This window comes from Erpetoichthys calabaricus, chromosome 1 (genome assembly GCF_900747795.2).
Source record: "Erpetoichthys calabaricus chromosome 1, fErpCal1.3, whole genome shotgun sequence".
NCBI lineage: Eukaryota > Metazoa > Chordata > Cladistia > Polypteriformes > Polypteridae > Erpetoichthys > Erpetoichthys calabaricus.
The window spans coordinates 345,643,281-345,666,497 of NC_041394.2; the positions used below are offsets into that span (position 1 = coordinate 345,643,281).

The 23,217-nt window shown below is 40.2% G+C and overlaps 2 protein-coding genes across 4 annotated transcripts in view; both read left to right on the forward strand.

The window, feature by feature from the left end:
- LOC114668277 (uncharacterized) overlaps window positions 1-23,217 on the forward strand; it is a 555,445-nt gene that overhangs the window by 241,661 nt on the left and 290,567 nt on the right. The gene's annotated exons all lie outside the window — the stretch shown is intronic.
- The window catches only part of LOC114668715 (tripartite motif-containing protein 16-like), a 111,528-nt gene that overhangs the window by 84,886 nt on the left and 3,425 nt on the right, over window positions 1-23,217 (forward strand). Inside the window, exons 2-6 of one of the 3 annotated variants that reach the window (XM_051925771.1) lie at window positions 7,031-7,558; window positions 17,157-17,252; window positions 17,579-17,809; window positions 17,901-18,060; window positions 18,158-18,217. In XM_051925771.1, the coding sequence (XP_051781731.1) occupies window positions 7,031-7,558; window positions 17,157-17,252; window positions 17,579-17,809; window positions 17,901-18,060; window positions 18,158-18,217 (1,075 nt within the window). Of the gene's footprint in view, window positions 1-6,921; window positions 7,559-17,156; window positions 17,253-17,578; window positions 17,810-17,900; window positions 18,061-18,157; window positions 18,218-23,217 lie in introns of those variants that run through there. The other 2 variants (XM_051925769.1, XM_028824608.2) reach the window with 2 other exon arrangements.

Consider the following 23,217-nt stretch of genomic DNA (forward strand, 5'->3'; position numbering starts at 1 on the left):
TTTCACTGGCTAATAGACTGCTGCACCGCAACATGACTCTGCTTGGCACCGTAAGTAAAATGGGACTTCCACCTGCAGCTAAAGTCACTTCAGTACATGAGCAATTCATCAACCTAGTGTTTAGATCTGGCAGTGCCATGCTGACGGTGTATGTATGTATGGTAAGTCAGCAGTTCTTACCACTGAACCACCCAAGTGGTTGTGTCAGCATCATACCCTAACCCAATTTCTTTTTCTTTGGTTATATTCTTATTTTGTTATACGTTTACCTTTTGTGAAAGTATTTATTTGATATTTGGAATTCTGTCTTCACACATTATACACTTCATGTTAAAATTTTGTCATTAATACTATAACATGAAAAAAGTTTCCATTTTAGGTATGTGTTCAACATTTCTTGCCTCGTATTTCCTGTCATCCTACATTTACACAGATCATTGAAGACACGGAACACACATGAAATGTATGTGTTTTCCAAATAACAATATATTATTTACCCCATACAACTCCAGGCACCACAAACCCAGATAAACAGACTTGAGCTGGGAGAAGTTTTTGCCTGAGTTAAGCTGCGGCGGTGGGGAGGATTGGATAGCAGGCTGCTTGTTGCTTGTGCTGATCGACACATTTACAAAATAAAAGACGCTAATAGAGAGGTGCAAAACAATTTAAAGTGGCCTGGGATTATGAGTTTTTTTGTAGGCTTCGGGATTCTAGTGCTAAGAGAACAGGAACAGATATGAGGCCTGTCTGCACATTAACCTGCAGGTCATGTACTACTTTAGCCAGTGCAGTTTCTGTACTTTGATTTGATCTCAAACCTCAGTGAAACTTATCAAGAACTGAGTGTTTATTTACATAGTCATTTAACTGCTGAAAAACTATGTTTTCTAAACATTCACTTAAGAATGGCAGGTTACAAATTGGTCTGAAGTTGTCAAGTACATGTCTGAGATTTCTTTTAAAAATCTTGTTGAGAGTGGTCAAGGACAGAATGGGAAGGTTTTAGTTGAGAAATTACTCTATAGAGTTCAGGAAAACCTGTTTCAGTAAAGGAATTTAACTCTCTAAAAAAGAGCATACTGAGGTTCAAAAACATTCATTTTTGGAGGGATGTTTTAAACTGTTTCTAATATTGTTTATTTTTTGTTTAAAAAATGTGTCAAAAGCCAAACAAGTTTTGGTAGAAGATTCCAGGAGGCATTCCATCGAATGAGCTGAGTTTAGAAGATTATCGATCAAGCATTGAAAACTGGGTGTCCTGCATGATCACTTATAATTTTAGAAAAATAGGACTGCTGGCTCAAGGCTGACTGTATTGTTATATTCAGCTACAGTATATGTGCCTTTAATAATTCTTAGTTGACTGTTAGTTTAGGGTTCCTCTATTTATGCTCGGCCCTACTTCATTTTTTTCTTAAGCTCCAACACACTATAAGTTTTCCAGGGTATTTTAGTGCTGGGGGATTTCTTGACAATTTCTCCAGGGGCTGCTATGTCAGCTGCAGCTCTCACCTTAGCATTCATATAGTCCACCTTTCTAGTGGCATCACTGGAAGTTATAAAGAACTAAATTCTAGTTAAATGCTTTTCAGTTGTAGTTTCAGTAGTTCTATGACTGATAATATGCCAAAATAGTCAGATATACTGATATTCATGATCTGCCTCATATTGTCTTTTAATCCTTTTGAAATTAATAATTCCAGTATGTGTTCTCCCTTAGGGTAGGATGGCTAACATACTGGCTAAGATCAAGGAGTGCAACAAGTTAATAAACACACTTGTTTAGATGTCACACTGAATATGTAAATGAAAATGAAAATCCACTACAATTCATTATTGTTATAAATGTTGAGAATTCCTCAGTAAAGGATACATTTTATTTAGGAGGTCTATAAATGATCAAAATGAGAGACTTAGTCACTCCTTGAGTAACTACAGCAAGATGCTCAAAGAACACAAAAGAACAAAACTGTAATTTGGAGGTGCTGCTTCATTTAACACTGCCACACTATAACTACTGAGCCACGCTCCAGTCAATGTAAGAAAGTCTCAATGAAAGAGATCTCATTCTACTCACCCTAAATTAACGTGGATTTAGCACTTTCCCCAGTTTCATTGATTCGGGAAATGGCTGCTTTGAGGTACTTAGTAAATTAATAGTTTACTTTGTCATAGGGAAAGTCAAAGGTTGTAATGCTATTTTTTCCCATTACACTCTTCTCCCACAACTCAATTTTCTGTGCTGGAGTAAGCAGCTAATCAGGTGTTTCATCATGCTTGTATTTAGCAATTTCATCTTTGTTTTTGTTACAGGATAGTCCCAGCCCAAGTGTGTTAAAAGAAATAATAAATTCCCCTAATGGCTTATTGCCCTGTCTCAGTTTTAAGAGGGTTCTACATGCATTGCGTATACTATTAGGAATGTCAAAGATACATGAAAATTCCTTCAAAATGCTTTCTAGATTCAAAGTTAAACGGTTTTAATCAGTATACAATGCAGACATCCATTCCTGGGGCTTATCAGTTAATACTCAAGCCATGTAGGTGATCTTGACTCTGAAAACAAATTCACATTAGCTACTGGATCTGCAAAATTTCTTAGAGTCACCGAGAACATGCTCTGGATGGAACATATAAGTTCTAACACATTTAAAGCAGTTATCAGAGCTTTAATTGATTCTGTCAGTACAATGATTTCATTTAAGACTTGATTTCATTTACAATATTAATCATCTCAGGGTCACTCATGATGCCTTGGTAGGTAATGAGACAAAGTCCACAGGGATTATTGTGAGAAGACAAAAATAGCAGGAGATAATAATACAAAAACAATATTTGTAGTTAGCATCAGGCAGAGGTCAAAACTGAAAGATCAAAAAAGAAAGCAAGAGTGCCTAAACTGCAGGAGCTAACCAAAAATTGTAAACCTTGCACTTGGTCTCTTTGAGCAAGAAAACTAACTATCCTAAAAGATTTTATTATTTTATCCAACTGTGGAAACTTTCCAGCTGGGTCATATTTATACTGTAAGTTCAGTGACGATGATTGTAGTCACATGATGAATCGATAGCAGTAATGTGATGTTTTGATTATGTTACATAAATACCAGAATGAATAAAAATAACTTCAAAATATAATAAAAAAAATCAAAATTATTGAAAATCTCAAAAACAAGTTGAGAGTTAAATGGAAAAACTCCAAAAGAGCCACAAAACAGTGTGTAGTTATAACAGACTATCACAAATCTGCTACAGTGGCCTACTGTCATATGAACAGACCAGACTGCTATGTGACATTTATCATTTTTTTACTTTACTAATGCTTGATATACCCTACAGATCTTTTATAGACAGTGAGGGGATGCAAACTGAACCCCAGACTCTGGAACTGTGGCATTAAGAGTGTTAGATGAGTGATAGCTACATGAGTGATAGATGTGGGTTAAGCTAGAAAGGAAGAAAACAAGAGATTTGCTTGCTAGAGTTTCCTACATGCTGCAAGTTTCTTTTTAGGTAATACCATATTACAGTTTTTCTCAATCGCTTTGGTGCATTTCTTGGAACTTAATTTACGTTAGGCACAAGAGTATTTCCATTTCTCAGAATAATATGTGCAAACCGCAAAACACAGTGTATTACCTGCAAGAGCAAGTAACTTGCTGAAAATGCTTAGTTTATGCCCCAAAAGCAAATATTTGTGTCAGTGAACTGTCAGGGACATCAGAATAACAAATCCTTGCACTATTGCCTATGAACTAGAGCAGGGGTGGGCAGATTCAGTCCTGGAGGGCCGCAGTGGTTGCAGGTTTTTGTTCCAACCCAGTTGCTTAATTAAAAAACAATCCTTGTCAATTATTTAATTTCATGGCTTGCTATTGCTTTAACTCTTCCATGTCAAGTCATTCTCATATCCTAGATTTTTTTTCCTTTCTAAGGATATCATCCAAAAGATTTGAGTTATTCTCAGTGCTTCACTTTTTTCTCTTCACTTTCCAAGTATTTAATTAAACCCAATAGTGCATGATAAATACACACAGGTGTAAATGGTAACAAGCTAAATGGAGAAATGCTGGTCTCTTTTGTCATTTGCCTTTTATTGCTAATTAGGAGCAATTAAAAACCGAGAGTACAGCTGTTTAAGACTAAAATAAGCAATAAGGGTTCAAAATCTTAACGAGCGAGACAACTAAAGTGAAGCAGAAGTGTTACTTGACCAATAAGGGCTTCTTATTAAGCAACTGGTTTGGAGCAAAAACCTGCAGCCACTGCGGCCCTCCAGGACTGAATCTGCCCACCCCTGAACTAGAGGGTCAAAAATGCGTGAACAAGTTTTCAATATAATGGTTTGATCTGTATTGACAATTTTGACAAGGATTTTGGTAATACTGTCTGAAAATCTGTAAGGCAACATAATTTTCTGTGTGGTATAACAATTTCTATACTACAAAGTTTCAAATTACTGTGTTTACTGTTCAGGGATTGCTTGCAAGGGTCTGGATATACTGTAAGTAGGACTTTTGGAATATTGTTTGAAAATGCACAAGTGACTGCAACTTTTTTCAAAGTCTTCAGTTTCAATACTACAGTAAAACGTAGCAGAAGTAGATTTGGTAAGTTACAAAGTACAAACAATAACTGAGGGGATTGATTGCCAGAGTCTGTATATTATACCAGCGTTTCTCAACCTTTAAGTATTTGCGACCCGAGTTTTCATAACAGTTTTAATCGCGCCCCCCTAATGTTTTTTTGAAAGGAGCCCACTAATACCAATGTGTTCTTTTTTAATTAATGATATATCATAGATGCATATTTTATTATACCTACTTAACTTTTATCGACATTTCTCTAACTCTATATTTATTTTTCTAGTATCAGAATGTAATTTAAGTTAATTTGTTTTGGTTTCAATAGATGTATTTTTCATATTTTCAATTCTTGTTTTCTTTTTTTCACATCTTCACGCCCCCCCTTTTTGTTACTTCGCGTCCCCCTAGGGGGGCCCGCCCCACAGATTGAGAACCACTGTTTTATACAGTACAGTATTTTTTATACTGTTCTTTACTGTATTGTACAGATATTTGTTACAGTAACATAGTTATAAAGAGAAGAATGCCTTTTGCAGCAACAAATTGCATAAAAGAAAAAGTGCAAATGAACAGAGGAAACACTCCATAGAACGCAGCAGTGTGGGCATAGCCATACATTTTTTACACATCCTGATGTTCTTGTCTGTCAGGCCAAAGATTTTCATCCACATCACAGTGGATATTGTCTCTAGCAATATAACGTGGAAAATACCTTCTTGAATGATAGATCCAATCTCTGCAGGAGTTCATATTTATCTGTTCACATGCTCCACTCATGGCATCCTACAAGCTCAACTGGGTATGGGGCTGATGATCATAAACTTTCCACCTCCAAGCAGAAAAAAATTCCTTAGTTGGATTAAAGAAAGGGGGGATAGGGTGGGAGAAATACCATGATCATCCTGTCATGATTAGTAAACCACTCTCTGAAGGTGTGTGAGCAATGGAAACTCACATTATCCCAAATTATCATATATTTTGGGAGATCATTCTGGATTAGACCCCTCTCATTTTCAGGTATAACATCGGGTATCTAAAAAGTCAAGAGATGTTGCGTGTTGTACTGGCCTAACAAGGGGAATATGAGTAAGCACACCATTGTCAGAGATGGCTGCACACATGGTGATGTTCCCTCCCCGTTGGCCTGGTTTATCAACAGTAGCTTTGTGACCAGTGAGATTCCTTCCACGTCTTCTGCCTTTAGCCAGATTGAAGCCCACCTCATCAACATATATAAAATTATGAAGTGGTTCCCTCGAGTCCAGATCCATTATACGTTATGGACCAACAAAAAAAATAAAAACATAATTATAGCACATACTGTACTGTAAACTTTTATTTTGTTTACGGTATTTTGGACAACACATTTCATCAAATTGATGCAAACCTGTTCAGATTTTACTTTCTTTATTGTACTATGTAGAAATTTAACTAAAGTTGTACTGATTACTGTAAATTACAGTATGCAAATAAATATTTTACCTGAACATATTAGTAACGCAGCTCCTTTACTCTGTCATCATTTCTTTCAAATGGGACCCGGTAGATTTGTTTTCCTGCTCATTTGGTGTCTTTTCAGCACTCTGTCAATTGTTGAGACATTTACAAATGGGATGTTCTCAAATACATTGTCATCTTCAGTCACAGCTCTCTGTATCTCCTGTACTCGAACAGCATTATTTGCAACCACCATGGCACAAATGGCCTCCTCTTGTTGAATAGTATAAAGATGCCTTCGACCATCTTGTGAGGTAGTCTTGCAGTCCAATTTGGACAGTATTGTAAAATGGAGAAAATACATACAGTAAATATACCAGTGTATGATACAGCATCAAATACGTAAATATACACAAAAGTTACTGCAAACTCTGTACTTTGAAGCTTTATAATATACAGTACATATTTTTACATTACAGTACCCACAATGGGAATTTGATGTGCACAACTAATAAACAGATATGGAGTTTGAACATGTAGTTTTGAGAATTTCAATTCTGATCTGAGAAATGTACCAAAGCGATTGAGAGAAACTGTAAATTATGAAAAATCACAGTATGTGATGTGATGTGTCCTACACCGCCATCTTGTGCATATGAATGATATTGCAATGAAGTGAAGTAAAGAAGTAACAACTGAATTTCTAAAATGTTAAATAGCCAGCCAAAACCTGGAAAACGTTGACTCAGCTGATCGGTCCCGTTTAACTGTTTTTTTTTTTTTTTTTTGTTGTTGTTTGTTAATTTTTGTCTTCATTCCTGTTCTTTAATTGAACTGTCTTATTAAAATTAAATCAGCTAGTGCACATGTCCGGAAGTCCTCGGAGAGTCTTTCACTTTCACCCTGTTAACGCCCGTTTGTCAGACTGTTTAGACGTTCGCGATGGCAGTAGATTATAAACCTGCGTTTTCCGCCGATTGGTACTCCTGCCCTGTGTGTCTAGAGGTCCTGAAGGAGCCGGTCACTCTCGTATGCGGACACAGCTACTGTATGGACTGCATTAACGACTGCTGGGACCAGCCTGACACAGAGGGAGGTTACAAGTGTCCTCAGTGCAGACGGTCATTTAACGAGAGGCCGGAGCTGAACAAAAACACCGTATTAGCAGAACTGATCGAGAAACTGAAGGACGTGACAGTCGATGGAGGACCGTCTGTGAGTTACGCTGGACCTGACGACGTGTCCTGTGATGTTTGTACGGGGAGAAAACTGAGAGCCGTGAAAAGCTGCCTGACCTGCATGGCCTCCTACTGTGAGACTCACCTGCAGCCGCACCTGCGGTCTGAAGTTCTGAAAAGACACAAACTGGGAGAGCCGACTGGAAACCTCGAAGAGAAATTCTGTGAGATGCATCAGAAAGTTCTGGAAATCTTCTGCAGGACCGACCAGACGTGTGTGTGCTTACTTTGTGTGGCGACTGAACATAAGAATCACGACACGGTGACACCTGAAGAAGAGCGAGCTGCGAGACAGGTGAGGAGAGGAGTGGCGATGGGAAGGGTTAACAGTGGGAGAGGGAGCTGGGGTCTGTGTTACCTTTCAGGATCGAACGGAGTTTAGTTCCCTTCTTTCACGAAGTGTTTCTTCTCAACTAAATTTATTTATTTATTACAGTGTAAAGACATCCATTGTATGTTTGGTTCATCTAAGCTAGCCCATAACGACACAGCGCGCGCGCGCGCGCGTGTGTGTGTGTGTGTGTGTGTGTGTGTGTGTGAGTGAATGTGTGGCAACCTGTGACGTAATGTCATCACAGCGGGGCTGATTCCTGCAATGTGTGCAGTGTTGCAGGGCTAGGCGGTGGCTAACCACGATCCTCTAGTACAGGCATGTCAAACTCACTACCATACGTGCGTCAGCGGGCCGTACTGTAACAAATACTATTATACAAAGTTACTGTAGCTTTCTTTCCAATACTGAAAACTTAAAAAAAAAATGTAACATTTAAAGTTTAAAGAAAAGCAATTTATTTCCATGCAGTCTCCATACAACAGTGTAGAATTAGAGTCTTAACCTCTTAGCTAGGTCCTTATTATATTACTAGGCTCACCCTCCTTTTAAGGCGACCGACTTTTATCCTCAATTTGTGTGGCTCCATGTGTACATCAGGCATGTAAGTGTAGGGAATGAGAACATCAAAGTGCCCATTCATAACATCTCCCGAAAACCTACGTTTTTTTTATCCCCTCGAGTGCCTGTCCAAACTTGACACTCCATAATAATATACTTGAAACTCATAGGGGAACAACTCTCCCGCTGCCATTAGTTCAGAAATGGTACCATAAGTTTGAGACTTTGACATTTCAGTGAGATACTGAAGCTCATTTGTATAAGAGATTCCTGACGGCATCATTGTAAATGGCTGAAACCTTGACCAATTACTTAAAACATGTCGTACAATGAGCGCCCGAATCTGTACCGCTAAAGACGGAGTTTTATGCACTAAATAAGCTATAGATGAGAATAAGCAAGCACAATCTCCCCTGATATTTATTACGCGGTGAGGCATTTGTACTCCATCAACATGAATTATTTCCAGAGACATAATTTTGTCTATTTTTCCAGCGCATCGCACACAAAAGCAAGGGAACGATGGGAGCACCAGAACTCTGCTCACATCGCGTCGCTTCGTACCGCAAGCCGCAAGTAGTAAGTCTGTGATCAGCGGAATACCGCTACGCTTTGCACTCACGGGACGAAAGGACAATCCCGACCGCTTTTATATAGTGTCTTGATGACTGATATTCATTATATTATATTCATTGCTTATATAGGAGCCTTACAGTGTGAGATTTATTTCTTTTGTCCCGACACTTGGCATCTCTTTTTAGTAACCAGTTTGTCAAAATCAGGCTTGAAATCTTGTGCAGCTGCAACTTTTATGAGGGATGAAAGGTGCTTGACGGTAAGTCCTGAGCGATGTGGGGTTTTATAGCTTTCATTAACAAAAACAATTGCTCACAAAGGTAAGTCCTTCCGAACATTGACAGTACTCTCGATGCCAGCTTACGGATCTGCACATACGAGGGTGGCAGGTAAGCATACAAGCCTGGCACACCAACTTCGTTGTATTTTGCCTTCAGAATAGAATCTGACTGCACTTCAATCAATACCATTTGGATATTCTCGGGCGCATTCTCAACGTTGTAAGAGAACAGCGCAATGCCTTGTTTGTGTGAACTGAAATCACGAAAATGCTCACTGAATTCATTGCTCAGTAATTCAAGATGGAAAACAAATCCTCCAAAAATCAAATTTTACTTTACTAAGTTTACTTCAAAGTTTATATTGTAAAATAAGCCGATATGCAAAAAGCCACCTGACCTACAATAATTTTACAAACTCAAAATCACAAAAATATGTTAATAAACAACTCACCAACTTCTCGCATCCACTTCAGATCTTCAGCTGTAGTCTGCACTAACTGTTCGTTACAATACTAGCACAAAATTACATGAAACTAGAGCAAAAAAAACGTGAAAACATGCAGGCTATTACTACTCGTGATGGTCAGTTCTGCGCAGTGGCCAGTCTCAGCAGCCCAGTCAGTAGTGTAGCCTTAGCAGGGGCGGCTCTAGGCTCGTGGCGGCCCTGGGCAGAGAAAGAATCGGTGGCCCCTTCACCTGGCAATGTCAATACGGTATCTTATGCACGGCGGATGGCCACGTCCGTTGCGGACACTGCATAGCCGCCTCGTGCTCATGACACGCTTCTATATACGCATGTCCGTAACTTGAAAACCAAGTGGCGGCCCATGATATTCTCATTACGGCAGAACGTTATAATACTACATATACAGGTGCTGGTCATAAAATTAGAATGTCATGACAAAGTTGATTTATTTCAGTAATTCCATTCAAAAAGTGAAACTTGTATATTAGGTTCATTCATTACACACAGACTGATGTATTTCAAATGTTTATTTCTTTTAATGTTGATGATTAGAACTGACAAGTAATGAAAGTCCCAAATTCAGTATCTCGGAAAATTAGAATATTGTGAAAAGGTTCAATATTGAAGACACCTGGTGCCACACTCTAATCAGCTAATTAACTCCAAACACCTGCAAAAGCCTTTAAATGGTCTCTCAGTCTAGTTCTGTAGGCTACACAATCATGGGGAAGACTGCTGACTTGACAGTTGTCCAAAAGACGACCATTGACACCTTGCACAAGGAGGGCAAGACACAAAAGGTCATTGCTAAAGAGGCTGGCTGTGCACAGAGCTCTGTGTCCAAGCACATTAATAGAGAGGCGAAAGGAAGGACAAGATGTGGTAGAAAAAAGTGTACAAGCAATAGGGATAACCGCACCCTGGAGAGGATTGTGAAACAAAACCCATTCAAAAATGTGAGGGAGATTCACAAAGAGTGGACTGCAGCTGGAGTCAGTGCTTCAAGAACCACCACACACAGACGTATGCAAGACATGGGTTTCAGCTGTCGCATTGCTTGTGTCAAGCCACTCTTGAACAAGAGACAGCGTCAGAAGCGTCTCGCCTTTGGACTGCTGCTGAGTGGTCCAAAGTTATGTTCTCTGATGAAAGTAAATTTTGCATTTCCTTTGGAAATCAAGGTCCCAGAGTCTGGAGGAAGAGAGGAGAGGCACAGAATCCACGTTGTGTGAGGTCCAGTGTAAAGTTTCCACAGTCAGTGATGGTTTGGGGTGCCATGTCATCTGCTGGTGTTGGTCCATTGTGTTTTCTGAGGTCCAAGGTCAACGCAGCCGTCTACCAGGACGTTTTAGAGCACTTCATGCTTCCTGCTGCTGACAAACTTTATGGAGATGCAGATTTCATTTTCCAACAGGACCTGGCACCTGCACATAGTGCCAAAGCTACCAGTAGCTGGTTTAAGGACCATGGTATCCCTGTTCTTGATTGGCCAGCAAACTCGCCTGACCTTAACCCCATAGAAAATCTATGTGGTATTGTGAAGAGGAAGATGCAATACGCCAGACCCAACAATTCAGAAGAGCTGAAGGCCACTATCAGAGCAACATGGGCTCTCATAACACCTGAGCAGTGCCACAGACTGATCGACTCCATGCCACGCCGCATTGCTGCAGTAATCCAGGCCAAAGGAGCCCCAACTAAATATTGAGTGCTGTACATGATCATACTTTTCATGTTCATACCTTTCAGTTGGCCAACATTTCTAAAAATCCTTTTTTTGCATTGGTCTTAATTGATATTCTAATTTTCCGAGATACTGAATTTGGGACTTTCATTAGTTGTCAGTTCTAATCATCAACATTAAAAGAAATAAACATTTGAAATACATCAGTCTGTGTGTAATGAATGAATCTAATATACAAGTTTCACTTTTTGAATGGAATTACTGAAATAAATCAACTTTGTCATGATAGTCTAATTTTATGACCAGCACCTGTAGCTTACTGCTCCAACTCTAGCGACATTTGTAAATACAGCGTACTAATTAACAAGAAACAGAATGTTTTTCGGCCACATTGCCGTCTTAGCTGTGTAGTTATTTTCTCTTTCTGTTTTATATTCAATATATATATTGGAGTGGCGGCCCCTGGGATTTGGCGGCACTGTGCAGGTGCACAGTTTGCACATGCCTAAGGCCGCCCCTGCTGCAGCCTAGCACTTCAATTGTGACGCTGCGGCTCATTAACTTTGGTCAAGGCTCGTGGCTATACTAGCAGATGACGTTTCCGGTACCGTAATGACATGGGAAAACGCGCTTTTGTCAGAAGGCAGAAGTAAGAAAAGTCAATAAGTAACACCGAAGATGCAAAATGATTCAATCACAAACGATAGTAATCATTTTGTACAAGTTCAGTGCTAACTAGGATCTGTCATGCGGGCCGCACAGATTTCTGTTGCGGGCCACATGTGGCCCGGGGGTTGTGTGTTTGACATGCCTGCTCTAGTGTATTGAGGAAGTGACAATAAAAAGTGCTCTGCGGTGGAATCTTCCACTAAAGTTGAGTTTTGTCATACTTTGTCTTTTGCTGTCTACATTTTACTATATGATATTTCTTTATTAACATATCATCCATCTGTTTTTTGTCCTTTTATCCGTTAGTCTCTGTGACTGTTGGATATTTATCTTGCTCTTTCTTTCTTGGTCTCTCCAGTTTTGACCAAAGATCTAATCATAACTGGAAGTCAATGCAGAGACATAAGAACAGAGATGAGCTTTTGTCACTTCCTTGTTCTAGTAATGACCCTTGAGACTTTACTTTGAATTAATTGTCTCTTCACATTTAATTCTCAAACCTGCCTCATCCTATTTAAGGTTACAGGTTGTCGAAGTCCACCACGCAGTCAGCGACTATCACTCGTGTATGAACATGATTGTCCTCCTCTAATCAGATAGATAGATACTTTATTAATCCCAAGGGGAAATTCACATATTCCAGCAGCAGCATACTGATACAAAAAAGAATATTAAAGAGTAATAAAAATGCAGGTAAAAACAGACAATAACTTTAAATAATGATAACGTTTACCCCCCAGAGTGGAATTGAAGAGTCGCATAGTGTGGGGGAGGAACGATCTTCTCAGTGTGTCAGTGGAGCAGGACAGTGACAGTGAAGCTGCTCTTCTGTCTGGAGATGACACTGTTTAGTGGATGCAGTGGATTCTCCATAATTGATAGGAGCCTGCTGAGCGCCCATCGCTCTGCCACAGATATTAAACTGTCCATCTCAGTGCCTACAATAGAGCCTGCCTTCCTCATAGGTTTGTCCAAGCGTGAGGCGTCCTTCTTCTTAATGCTGCCTCCCCAGCACACCACCACGTAGAAGAGGGCACTCGCCACAACCGTCTGATAGAACATCTGCAGCATCTTATTGCAGATGTTGAAGTACACCAGTCTTCTAAGGAAGTATAGTCATCTCTGTCCTTTCTTACACAGAGCATCAGTATTGGCAGTCCAGTCCAATTTATCATCCAGCTGCACTCCCAGGTATTTATACGTCTGCACCCTCTGCACACAGTCACCTCTGATGATCATGGGGTCCATGAGAGGTCTGAGCCTCCTAAAATCCACCACCAGCTCCTTGGTTTTGCTGGTGTTCAGGTGTAGGTGGTTTGAGTCGCACCATTTAACAAAGTCCTTGATGAGGTTTCTATACTCCTCCTCCTGCCCACTCCTGATGCAGCCCATGATAGCAGTGTAGTCAGTGAACTTTTGCACATGGCAGAACTCCGAGTTGTATTGGAAGTCCGATGTATATAGGCTGAACAGGACCGGAGAAAGTACAGTCCCCTGCGGCCCTCCTGTGTTGCTGACCACAATGTCAGACCTGCAGTTCCCAAGACGCACATACTGAGGTCTGTCTTTAAGATAGTACACGATCCATGCCACTAGGTATGAATCAACTCCCATCTCTGTCAGCTTGTCCCTAAGGAGCAGAGGTTGGATTGTGTTGAAGGCGCTAGAGAAGTCTAGAAACATAATTCTTACAGCACCACTGCTTCTGTCCAAGTGGGAGAGGGATCGGTGTAGCATATAGATGATGGCATCCTCCACTCCCACCTTCTCCTGATATGCAAACTGCAGAGGGTCGAGGGCGTGTTGAACCTGTGGCCTCAGGTTGTGAAGCAGCAGCCTCTCCATGGTCTTCATCGCATATCACCTGTGTATCTTCTGCTATTAAGTCAAATTCACACAAAACAGAACCATAATTCTGTAGTTCCTTTCCTGAATGGAGTGGAGCAGCATTGTCCTTTCGATGCCGTGCTTCTTTCTACATATCCTTCTCCCATCGCTCATCTTACATTGCTTGTTTCTGAAATGCTCAATACCTTGGTGAAGAGATCGCCGTCATGTTGGAGTGCCAAGGGCACAGTCCTCTAATTTTTTGATATCAGTGCAACACCTCTTTATATATTGGTCATCAGGACATCTCTATAATGCTTTTTCTGCCTACTATGAGAGTTATTGGCCAGTTCAGAATAAAACACTTGCTTGGGAAACCAGTGTTTGGGCATATAAGCTACAAGAGCCACTGATGTTTAGCCATCATCATTTCTTTGATTAAAGTGACAGCTTCCTCCACCATTCCAATATTGGAGAGTTTGTTTTGCCATTTTGACCTTAGCATTTTTCCTAATGATACTTTTCAAAAGCCTTGATGGAACAATGGTATGTGGGCCACCTTTCACATCCATATAGCAGTGCTGGTATGACCATGGATTCTTACACTTGAATCTTGGTGGCACAGCAGAGGTCACAATTATCGAATACTCTGTCACTCATCAACGGCACAGGTTGTTCCAGCACATTATTCAGGTCTGCCTTTTCTTATTGATATCTGCTTTTGTGAAAAGATTGCTACTGAGGTAGTGAAAGGAATGAACATCTTGCCATCTGCTTCATGAGCTGTTATAGCAGTATCTCTGTGATTCTACCCAGGAGGTGCTTGGTGGAAGACCACTATTTTCTGGGTGTTGATTTTTAGCCAAAGCATTTAAAGGATGGCAACAAACAAATTAAGACTGGATTATAGCTGATGGACTGTAAATACTATGCAGGTTGCTCTTTGAGAGGTCTGAAGCCACATTGGGTTTCCATCAAAATCCCTTCCACATGAAGTAATAGGCATTTAGTCAATGTGCAGGTTGTTTATCCTGCTTCAGAGAGTAAAGAGATCCCTTGATACTTTAAGCAAACTGTCTTTATCCTCTTTCTTGAAAACTGATATTGCAGATTTTAAGAATAAAGTCGTGCAGATGTATAATCAGTTCCTCTCCACTACCTTGTAAAATCTCAGTAGGAACTCTGTTGACACTGGTTTACTTGTGATGTTTAATTCGTCTGACTGTTGTTTTTAGATCATCCAAACTTGGGGCATGTTGTGTTTTGCAATTGTGAAATCGCCTATGAAAATTATTTTGGTGTCAGTTTTTCAAAACAATCAAACCTGCTTGTTTTCCTCATCACTATCATTGGGCTTTTTGTCCACATTTAGAAAAGGACTACCTGTTTGGAGACTGCAGAGCGATAGATTGTTTAGCTTTTGGTTGCCCCAAGCAGGTAATGTGGCAGTACTGTCTACATCATTATTGTAGCAGAGAAGTTACTCTGGCCAGTGAGAGCATAAACCGAGTACCCAGATGAGACCCCCCAAAAAAACTTGGAAGTTGGTGGCAGGATTGGCACTCCAACACCATTAAAAACTCCATACAACTCCAAAACAGCAGATAGGACTTCTTTCTGCTATCCATGGGAGTAGCTCTGCTGCAGCCGCCCACAGAAAATTTGTATGCTCTGTGAAGGGAATGGGGAGAAGCCCTCGGGAGCCTCATTGAAACTGCCGGAGAGCCAATGGGCTCCTCTGTTGGGGATTGAAACTGGTGTAGTGCTAAGGTGTCGCCTGCTGCATAGAAGTACTCTGGTCCTAATCTAAGGCAGCCCATCCAAGTAGGCACGTGGAACATCTTTTCTCTCTAGCATGATGATCAGCTTCCTCTGCTGTCGGAGGAGCTTCGTGACTCCATATTTCAGTAGTGGTACTCTCTGAGGTGCGCAGACCTGGGACTGGCCAAATCTCTGTAGGTGGGTACACCTTTTATTGGTCTGGTCTCTCTGATGGCTGTCATACTCGGGGAGTAGCTGTTACTGTGGTGGATTGGCTCCTTCCCATGGTGTCCGATGTCACTCCTTTCAACGAGCGTATTAGGAGACTCGGATTATGGCACTCTCTGGGTGCCTTGTCTGTTGTCTCAGTGTATGCTCCGACCGCGGTGAACGATGCCTTGAAGAATGAGACATTTTTTTTCACAACTTTGCTCGGTGGTTGATGAGTGCTCGCGAGGTGACACTCCTCTGGTCATGGGTGACTTCAATGCGACCACTGGCACTGACAGGGCTGGCTATGAGGAATGTGTTGCTCCCCATGTGTCTGGTGACTGTGGTGAAAGTGGCTCCATGTTTTTTGACCTTGCAAAAGGCCATGGGCTGCAGATTACTGGATCCTGGTTCCTGTGCCCTTAGCCACATCGTTGGACTTGGTAGTCTGGTGGATACTGGTGGTTCTGTTAAGGAGATTGATCACATCCTTCTGGGTAGACACTGTTATAGAACTGCAAGGTCTACAGAAGTGCTCAGTTCATGAATTCTGACCACTGTTGTTGCTACTCTGAAGATCCAGCTTGTGGAAGCCATTAAAAACAAATCTTAGTGAAACTGCTGTGATGTTAGCCAGATGTAATACTTTGCTCTACATAACTGACACTTATGCACACCACAACTTGACCTCTCAATTCTTTTAGCTTGACCACCGTGTCTTCATATTTAAGAAGTGCTAAAACATTTTGAAAATTGAAACTAATAATACTGCAAATTTTCCTTGCCTTTGATTACGTGTTTGTATTGTTTCCTAATAGAATTCTAGCATTTTAGTTAAACCTAATCTCTGCTATATAATCCCAAATTATAAACCAGACATCCTCCTCAATTCTTCTAACTTTCATTCCTCCATCTTTTTTCTAACTTCCTGATCGCTCAATGAGGACATCACTCCATCGACTTGCTTTTCCTTTCTCCTTTCACTCGTCTTTTCCCATTGTCTTCAATCCTCCCTGTAGTCGAGTCCTTCAGGTATCTCGCACTGTGACGCGCGAGTCCCTGTCTTGTACCCCAAAAATGAGGCTGAGTCTCAGTACTTTAGCAAAACCAGTTTTATTCAGCTAGAAACAGGAAGAGCACGGTTATTTATTGTAGCAGGATCTACCATTCTTCTAAACACAGACACAGCAATCAGGCAGAGTCATAGCCAAGTAATACTGTTACCTTCATTTATAATATTCTTTGCACCACCCATCGACGACAGGCGCTTATAGCACGACTGAGATCGACTCGTAGTTGTTTCCGTGGCACTATTCTGCGGCGATTCAAACCAGCAGTTGCCTTGGTTACAGTCAAGCAGTCCTCCACGGATGCAGCAATTGTGGTTCATTGTGTCGTTGGGGGGTTCCCAAAAGAGTTCAGAAACCTCATAGCACATTCAGCTCCATGATGCTCAGCTGATGCCCACTTGCTCCTTGTTCCTTCCTCATTCTCCAGATGCCTCTCCTCTATTTTGTCTCCATACAGAATCAGCTGGAGGAGAGAAAGGAAGAAGTGAAAAAGAAAATTGAAAAAAAAGAAAAGAAACTAAAAGGGTTGAGGAAAACCATAGAGAGGATTCAGGTGAGAACATCATAGTGTATGTGTGTTCAAGGGTGTTATAAAATTAGCTTTTATTCAAATAGATTTGTCATTATTATACTTAAATGTTGAACATAAAAATGTGTAGCTATTGAGTAAAGATGTTGACCTTTTTAAACCTAAAATTTAATTGTCAATTTTTGATCAATTTTCATATATAAAGGCATAGTTGCTTTCAATATTTAAATTTCTGATTCTTAATTTTGAAGAAACTGTTTACCACTTTGCTTTTCCACTTTTTCTAATTTGAGTTTCTACTTCTCTAAAGCAGTTCACACTAAAATTAATTTCTGTTTTCTTCTGATCAGAGCTCAGCAGAGAGAGAAGTGCAGGAACACGAGAAGGTTTTCAGGTCTGTACTCGAGTCCATAGAGAGATTGAGGTCAGAGGTCATTGAGGTCATTAGAGATCATGAAAGAAGGAAAGTGGGAAAGGCTAAAGAGTTCATGGAGAGACTGGAGAAAGAAATCAAAGAGCTGATGAGGAGAAACACTGAGCTGGCCAAGCTCTCACAAACAGACCACATCCACTTCCTAAAGGTAAGAGATTCAATCTGAAGGTGACCAGCAGGCCTTTGTGACATACAACTCTTTGTGTCTCATGTTCTCATTCTCTCTTCTTTTCTTGCAGAAGTTTCCATCTCTCTGTTTCCCTCTTGGAGATCAAGACACACCAGCCACAAGTGTTAGTGAAGATTTGCTTCCTGAGACTCTGAGGATGAGTTTGTCTGATCTGAAGAAGAGTCTGGAGGAGATCAGCAGCTGGGAGATTGTGAAGATCAGTGAGCCTGGTGGGTTGTGTGTTTTCAGTTGACCAGGTAGATGAATCTGTGCCGCTCATCACAAGTGTTTAAGGTTCACATTCTGCTCTTGTCTTTCTTTTCTAAGGGGCTGATGATTCATGTCACATCCTGCAGAATCTGAGGACCAGAAATGGACTTTTAAAATGTAAGTCTGTTTGTAGTTATGTTGAGTTTAATCAAACAATGGATCAAAAAATGGATTTTTTTTAACATAATGTACTGTGTGCTAAGTGGAGTACAGCAGTATAATGTGTTTTATGGAAAATAGCTCAATTCAGACCAGTGAAGGAGTAAATGTTCTATTTGTGACTTTGACTAGAGTGCACCAGGTAGTGCTATTACACACTAGGACTGTTAGATATTGCACTGGGTTGGTTTAAAGCCAGTTTCCCATTGTTAAGAGAAAAGAATGCCAGACAGAAAAGTGATGGGTCTCACTGGAGGCAGGAGGGCAGTGCTTTCAAATAGGAGAAACAGAGAATGTTAGTTTTCACAGCAGGTTGCTTGGCCATTTGGCTAAAGTAACAAACTTTAAACTACAGTTTTCACCAGTGACATGCTGTGTGACCTTAAGTCAATAACTTCACCTGCTAGTGTTCAAATTTTGCAAATATGAGAGAATTCTACAAAATATTTTCAAAGAATATTTTCAAGGGAAGGCACTATACAAATCCAGGTGACTGCTGATCTCATTTTGAATCTGTCTCACTTTATTATCTTCAATATCTCAATTAACTGACCACAGGTCCAGCTGTTCACTGCTACAGGATGCCTTCATTTCAGTGTGGTGACTGGTTAAGGTAGTGACTTCCAGTCGCAGCCCTGGTGTACCCTGTGGACACAGACAATCATCCATCCATCCATCCATTTTCCAACCCGCTGAATCCGAACACAGGGTCACGGGGGTCTGCTGGAGCCAATCCCAGCCAACACAGGGCACAAGGCAGGAACCAATCCTGGGCAGGGCGCCAACCCACCGCAGCACAGACAATCAGTCTGCCATTTTCCCCTCTAAGTGGTCTGTTTGTTTCATTAACTCCTCTTTTTATCTTCTCTTATTTTGCACTTAGATCCCATGCTACATATTCTGTCTGTCTGTCTGTCTGTCTGTCTGTCTGTCTGTCTGTCTGTCTGTCTGTCTGTCTGTCTGTTATTAGCTTTTGTAAAAAGCCACATTTCTCCATGACAACAAATAAAGTTCTCTATCTAAGCAGCCTGTGGAATTTAACAGAGATTTTACCTCTCTATTGGAACTTCTTTTAAAAATGTTATGTTTAGGAAATTTGAACTCTAGTCACTCTGCAACTAACAACAGCATATCAATTTATCAATGACATTTTGACATCACTTGAATTGGACTCTGCTGTCTATAAAGCTATTGAGTCACAAGCGTCACTAGGCTACATTTTTAGCTTCATGATATTGTGCTATAATGATATAAGTGCTGCTAAAAAGCATTTCATGTGGTCTACTAGTTCACCTATTTTATTTTATGGACATGACTTATTGTTGAATCAATATTTAATAAACAAAAATGTGATAACTAACTCTTTGATGAAGTAACTAAAAAATGTAAAATGAACTAATTTTTAAATCCGTTTACGTAAGTTTCCAAAAACCCCTGAACATTACTCCATGCATACATTTTCTGACTTGTTTATTTTTGATTACTTGAGATGTCAGATTAAATGCACAATGTTTATGGACAAGCACTTCTTGACAGTCCCACTGCTCATTCCCATCTAATAGAAGCCTGTCAGCACTTGGCCTTCATCAGGTCACTGCCGCCACTTTAGCAGGCTGTTGCCTATACCAAGTAGATGTTAAATTTGTTTAATTGCTGTAAATTTTTCTGGAACATACAAATAAAATCTATAAAATATATATTTATTCTTTGACATGAGGGCTTCTTCTTTACTGCTTTCTCTTAATCTTTTCCCACTTCTTTGTGGGGTCGATGTGTTTGATCATCCTTCGCTGAAAAGCTTGGCCCTGCACCTTCTCACCAATAAAGCCATTTTCCTTCAGATCTTATTTTGTTCTATCCATCCATCTAACCTTTTGCTCACATATCTTTGTTTCTCCTCATCACATGTCCATTCTACTTTAACCTACTTTCCTGTACTTTCTTAGCTATCTCTCCCACTTTGTTGAACCTCTGATTATCTCATTTCTTATTCTGTCCTTTTCTGTAACTCCATATATACATTTCAACCTTCTCATTTCTGCCACGTCCAACTTTTTCTCCTGTGCTCCATTTGCTTCCCATGTCTCAGCTCCATGTACTGTATCATTGCTGGTCTTGCCACTGTCTTAAAAACTTTACCTTTAATCTTCACCTTAATTCTTCAGTCACACAATACTCCTGATACCTTCTTCTGATTGTTCCTTACACACTGCACTCTATGGCTTTTCTTTGCATCTAATTCTTCATCTTGGGCGACCACTGATCTTAGATTTTTAAATTTATCCACTCTTTTCAGTAGTTGACCCTGCTGGCTAACTTCTGAATTCTGATCATCATTAACCCTCATATTTTGTCCTCTTTTTTCTATTTATCTTAAATTCTCTATCTTCCAATGCCTTTCACCATTCTTTCAACTTTCTCTCCACTTCCTCATTTCTGGTGTTACACAACACAATATCACCAGTAAAAAGCCTGTATCAAGGGGATTGCTCTTTTATTCCACAAGTCAAAACATCCATAATCAGATCAAAGAGGTAAGGACTTCAAGAAGATCCCTGATGCAGACCTCCTCTGACTGGGATCTTGTCTGTTCTCACTCCCTCATACATATCCTAGACTATCCTCACATACTTCCCTGGTTCTCCTTTCTCCCTCATGTACCTCCAGACCTCCTCACATGGCACTCTATCATAAGCCTTCTCAAAATCAATGTACACCATATGCAACCCTTTCTGTTTTTCTCAATGCTTCTCTATGAACTGTCTCAATGCAAAGTCTGCATCAGTTGTTCCTCTCCCTGGCATTAAACCAAACTACTCCACCCTATGGTGGTCTCTTCCCTAAACCTTCTCTCTATAACTTCTTCTTCTTCATCTGATTGTGTCATTTCTTATTCTCTCCTTTTGTGTAACTCCACACACCCATCTTGACATTCTCCTTTTTGTCACATCTACCTTCTTCTCCTGCACTCCCTTTACTGTCCATGCCTCATGTTCATACATCATACGTTCATTCATCATTGCTGATCTTACCACTGTCTTAAAAACCTTACTTTTCACCTTTGCCTTAATTCTTCAATCACACAATACTCCTGATACCTTTTACTTTAATTGTTTCACAGATTTTCATTGTGTGTGACATCAGCTTTATCTCTCTATAGTTTACACATTCCCGAGTATCGCTCTTCTCCTTATAAATGGGAACAATCGCACTGTTCCTCAACTTCACTGGTATTCTCTCCTCTTTCGTTGCTTTTCTGCATTAGATGCCACACCACATCTACTCTGTCTTCTCCAAAACTCTTCCACTCTTCTGCTGGTATTTCAGTCCGGTTGCCTTTCCTTTAGTCATTCTTTTCAGTGCGTTCCTTACTCCCTCCCTCCCTCCTTATTCTTATTCTTCTTACTAGCCCTTCATCTGGGAGTCCATCCCAAATTACCACTCTTGGATTTTCTTTATTCAACAGCTTTTCAAAGTACCATCTATTTTTTTTATCCTACCACGATCACTTAAGACCATACCTTGCTCATTTTTCACTTGCCTTATTTGACTAAAATTCATTTTTGATTAGATTCTAGCCTTTTTTTTGGTATAAATATGTTTTATCTAACTTCCTTATCTTAACCTTTCTTATTTCTATTTGTCTGTTTTATTTCATTCTGTCTGTTACCTGTTATTAGATGCAACTGAGAAGGCAAATTTCATGTTTTCCTGTGTAAACATGACTAAATAAAGAAACCTAAACCTAAACCTAAACCTATTCTAAAATTAATTCTCTCTTCCTCTTTGGTCTCCAATTTTTGGTAAATCTCCTCCAAAACATGTGCCTTGGCTCTTACCACTTCCTCCTTTGCATCTTTGTTTGTTTGCCTATACATTTCTCTATCTAATCTTATTTTTATATTTTATCTTTTTATTTTTTTTATAAAGTTTTCTTTCTTCATCTTGTAAAGCACTTTGAGCTAAATCATTTGTATGAAAATGTGATATATAAATAGTTGTTATTGCTATCTTTCTTCCTCCCTGATTGGCAGTATTTCTTCTTTGCCTCCTTCTTAGCTTTTATCACATCCTGTACCTCTCTGTTCCACCATCATGTCGCCTTGTGCCTAGGACGGCTCCTTCATGTTGATTTACCCAACACATCTTCATCTGCTCTTAATGCAACTTTGCTGTTCTTCTCCCACCATCCCTCCGCACTCTCAGATGACTGCACTTCATTTCAGTGTATGTGTGAGTGCTTTTGTTCACCTTGCGATGAACTGGTGCCACATCCAGGGATTTTGTTTCTGTCTTGCGCCGATGCTGCCGGAATCCCCCAATTGATGGATGTAATCATTAAACATCCTTTTCAGAGATATTGTGGCAAGGTGTCCTCACAATTTAATGGATGTTTCGGGCAAATGCGTCGCATCACATGAAGTATAAACCAGGCCTTAGGCAACCTTACTTTTCTGTTGAAGTAGGGCTTATATTACAGAGCAGCCTGAAAATCATGCTAGGGCTTATTTTCAGAGTAGGTCTTCTTTTCGGGGAAACACGGTATAAGTCACAGGCTGATTTACTTTCTTTCCTAAAAATGTGTTAAGGTTTACCAAATCAGATGACATGGCTCAATCTACTATCCTCTCCCCTTTCTTTTTGATCCCCCTACTCGCCACCCTCCATGTCCCTTCTCTATCATCTTCCTGCTCTTACCCACAGGCCCATTTAAATAACCACCAACATTCACCTTTACTCCCTCTTGTACTTCCCTAAGGTTTTCATCCATCTGTGCCCAGAAATCCTCCTCTTTTTCCTCACAGCCCGATTGAGGAGCATATACACAAATGACATTAACTACAGTCTCATCAAGGCCTAGCTTGACACTCCTCACTCTATCACTCCTTCTACTCACACTGACAAGTCTATCTTTTAGTTCTTTGGATACCACTAGACCTAGACTATTACTCCATGCT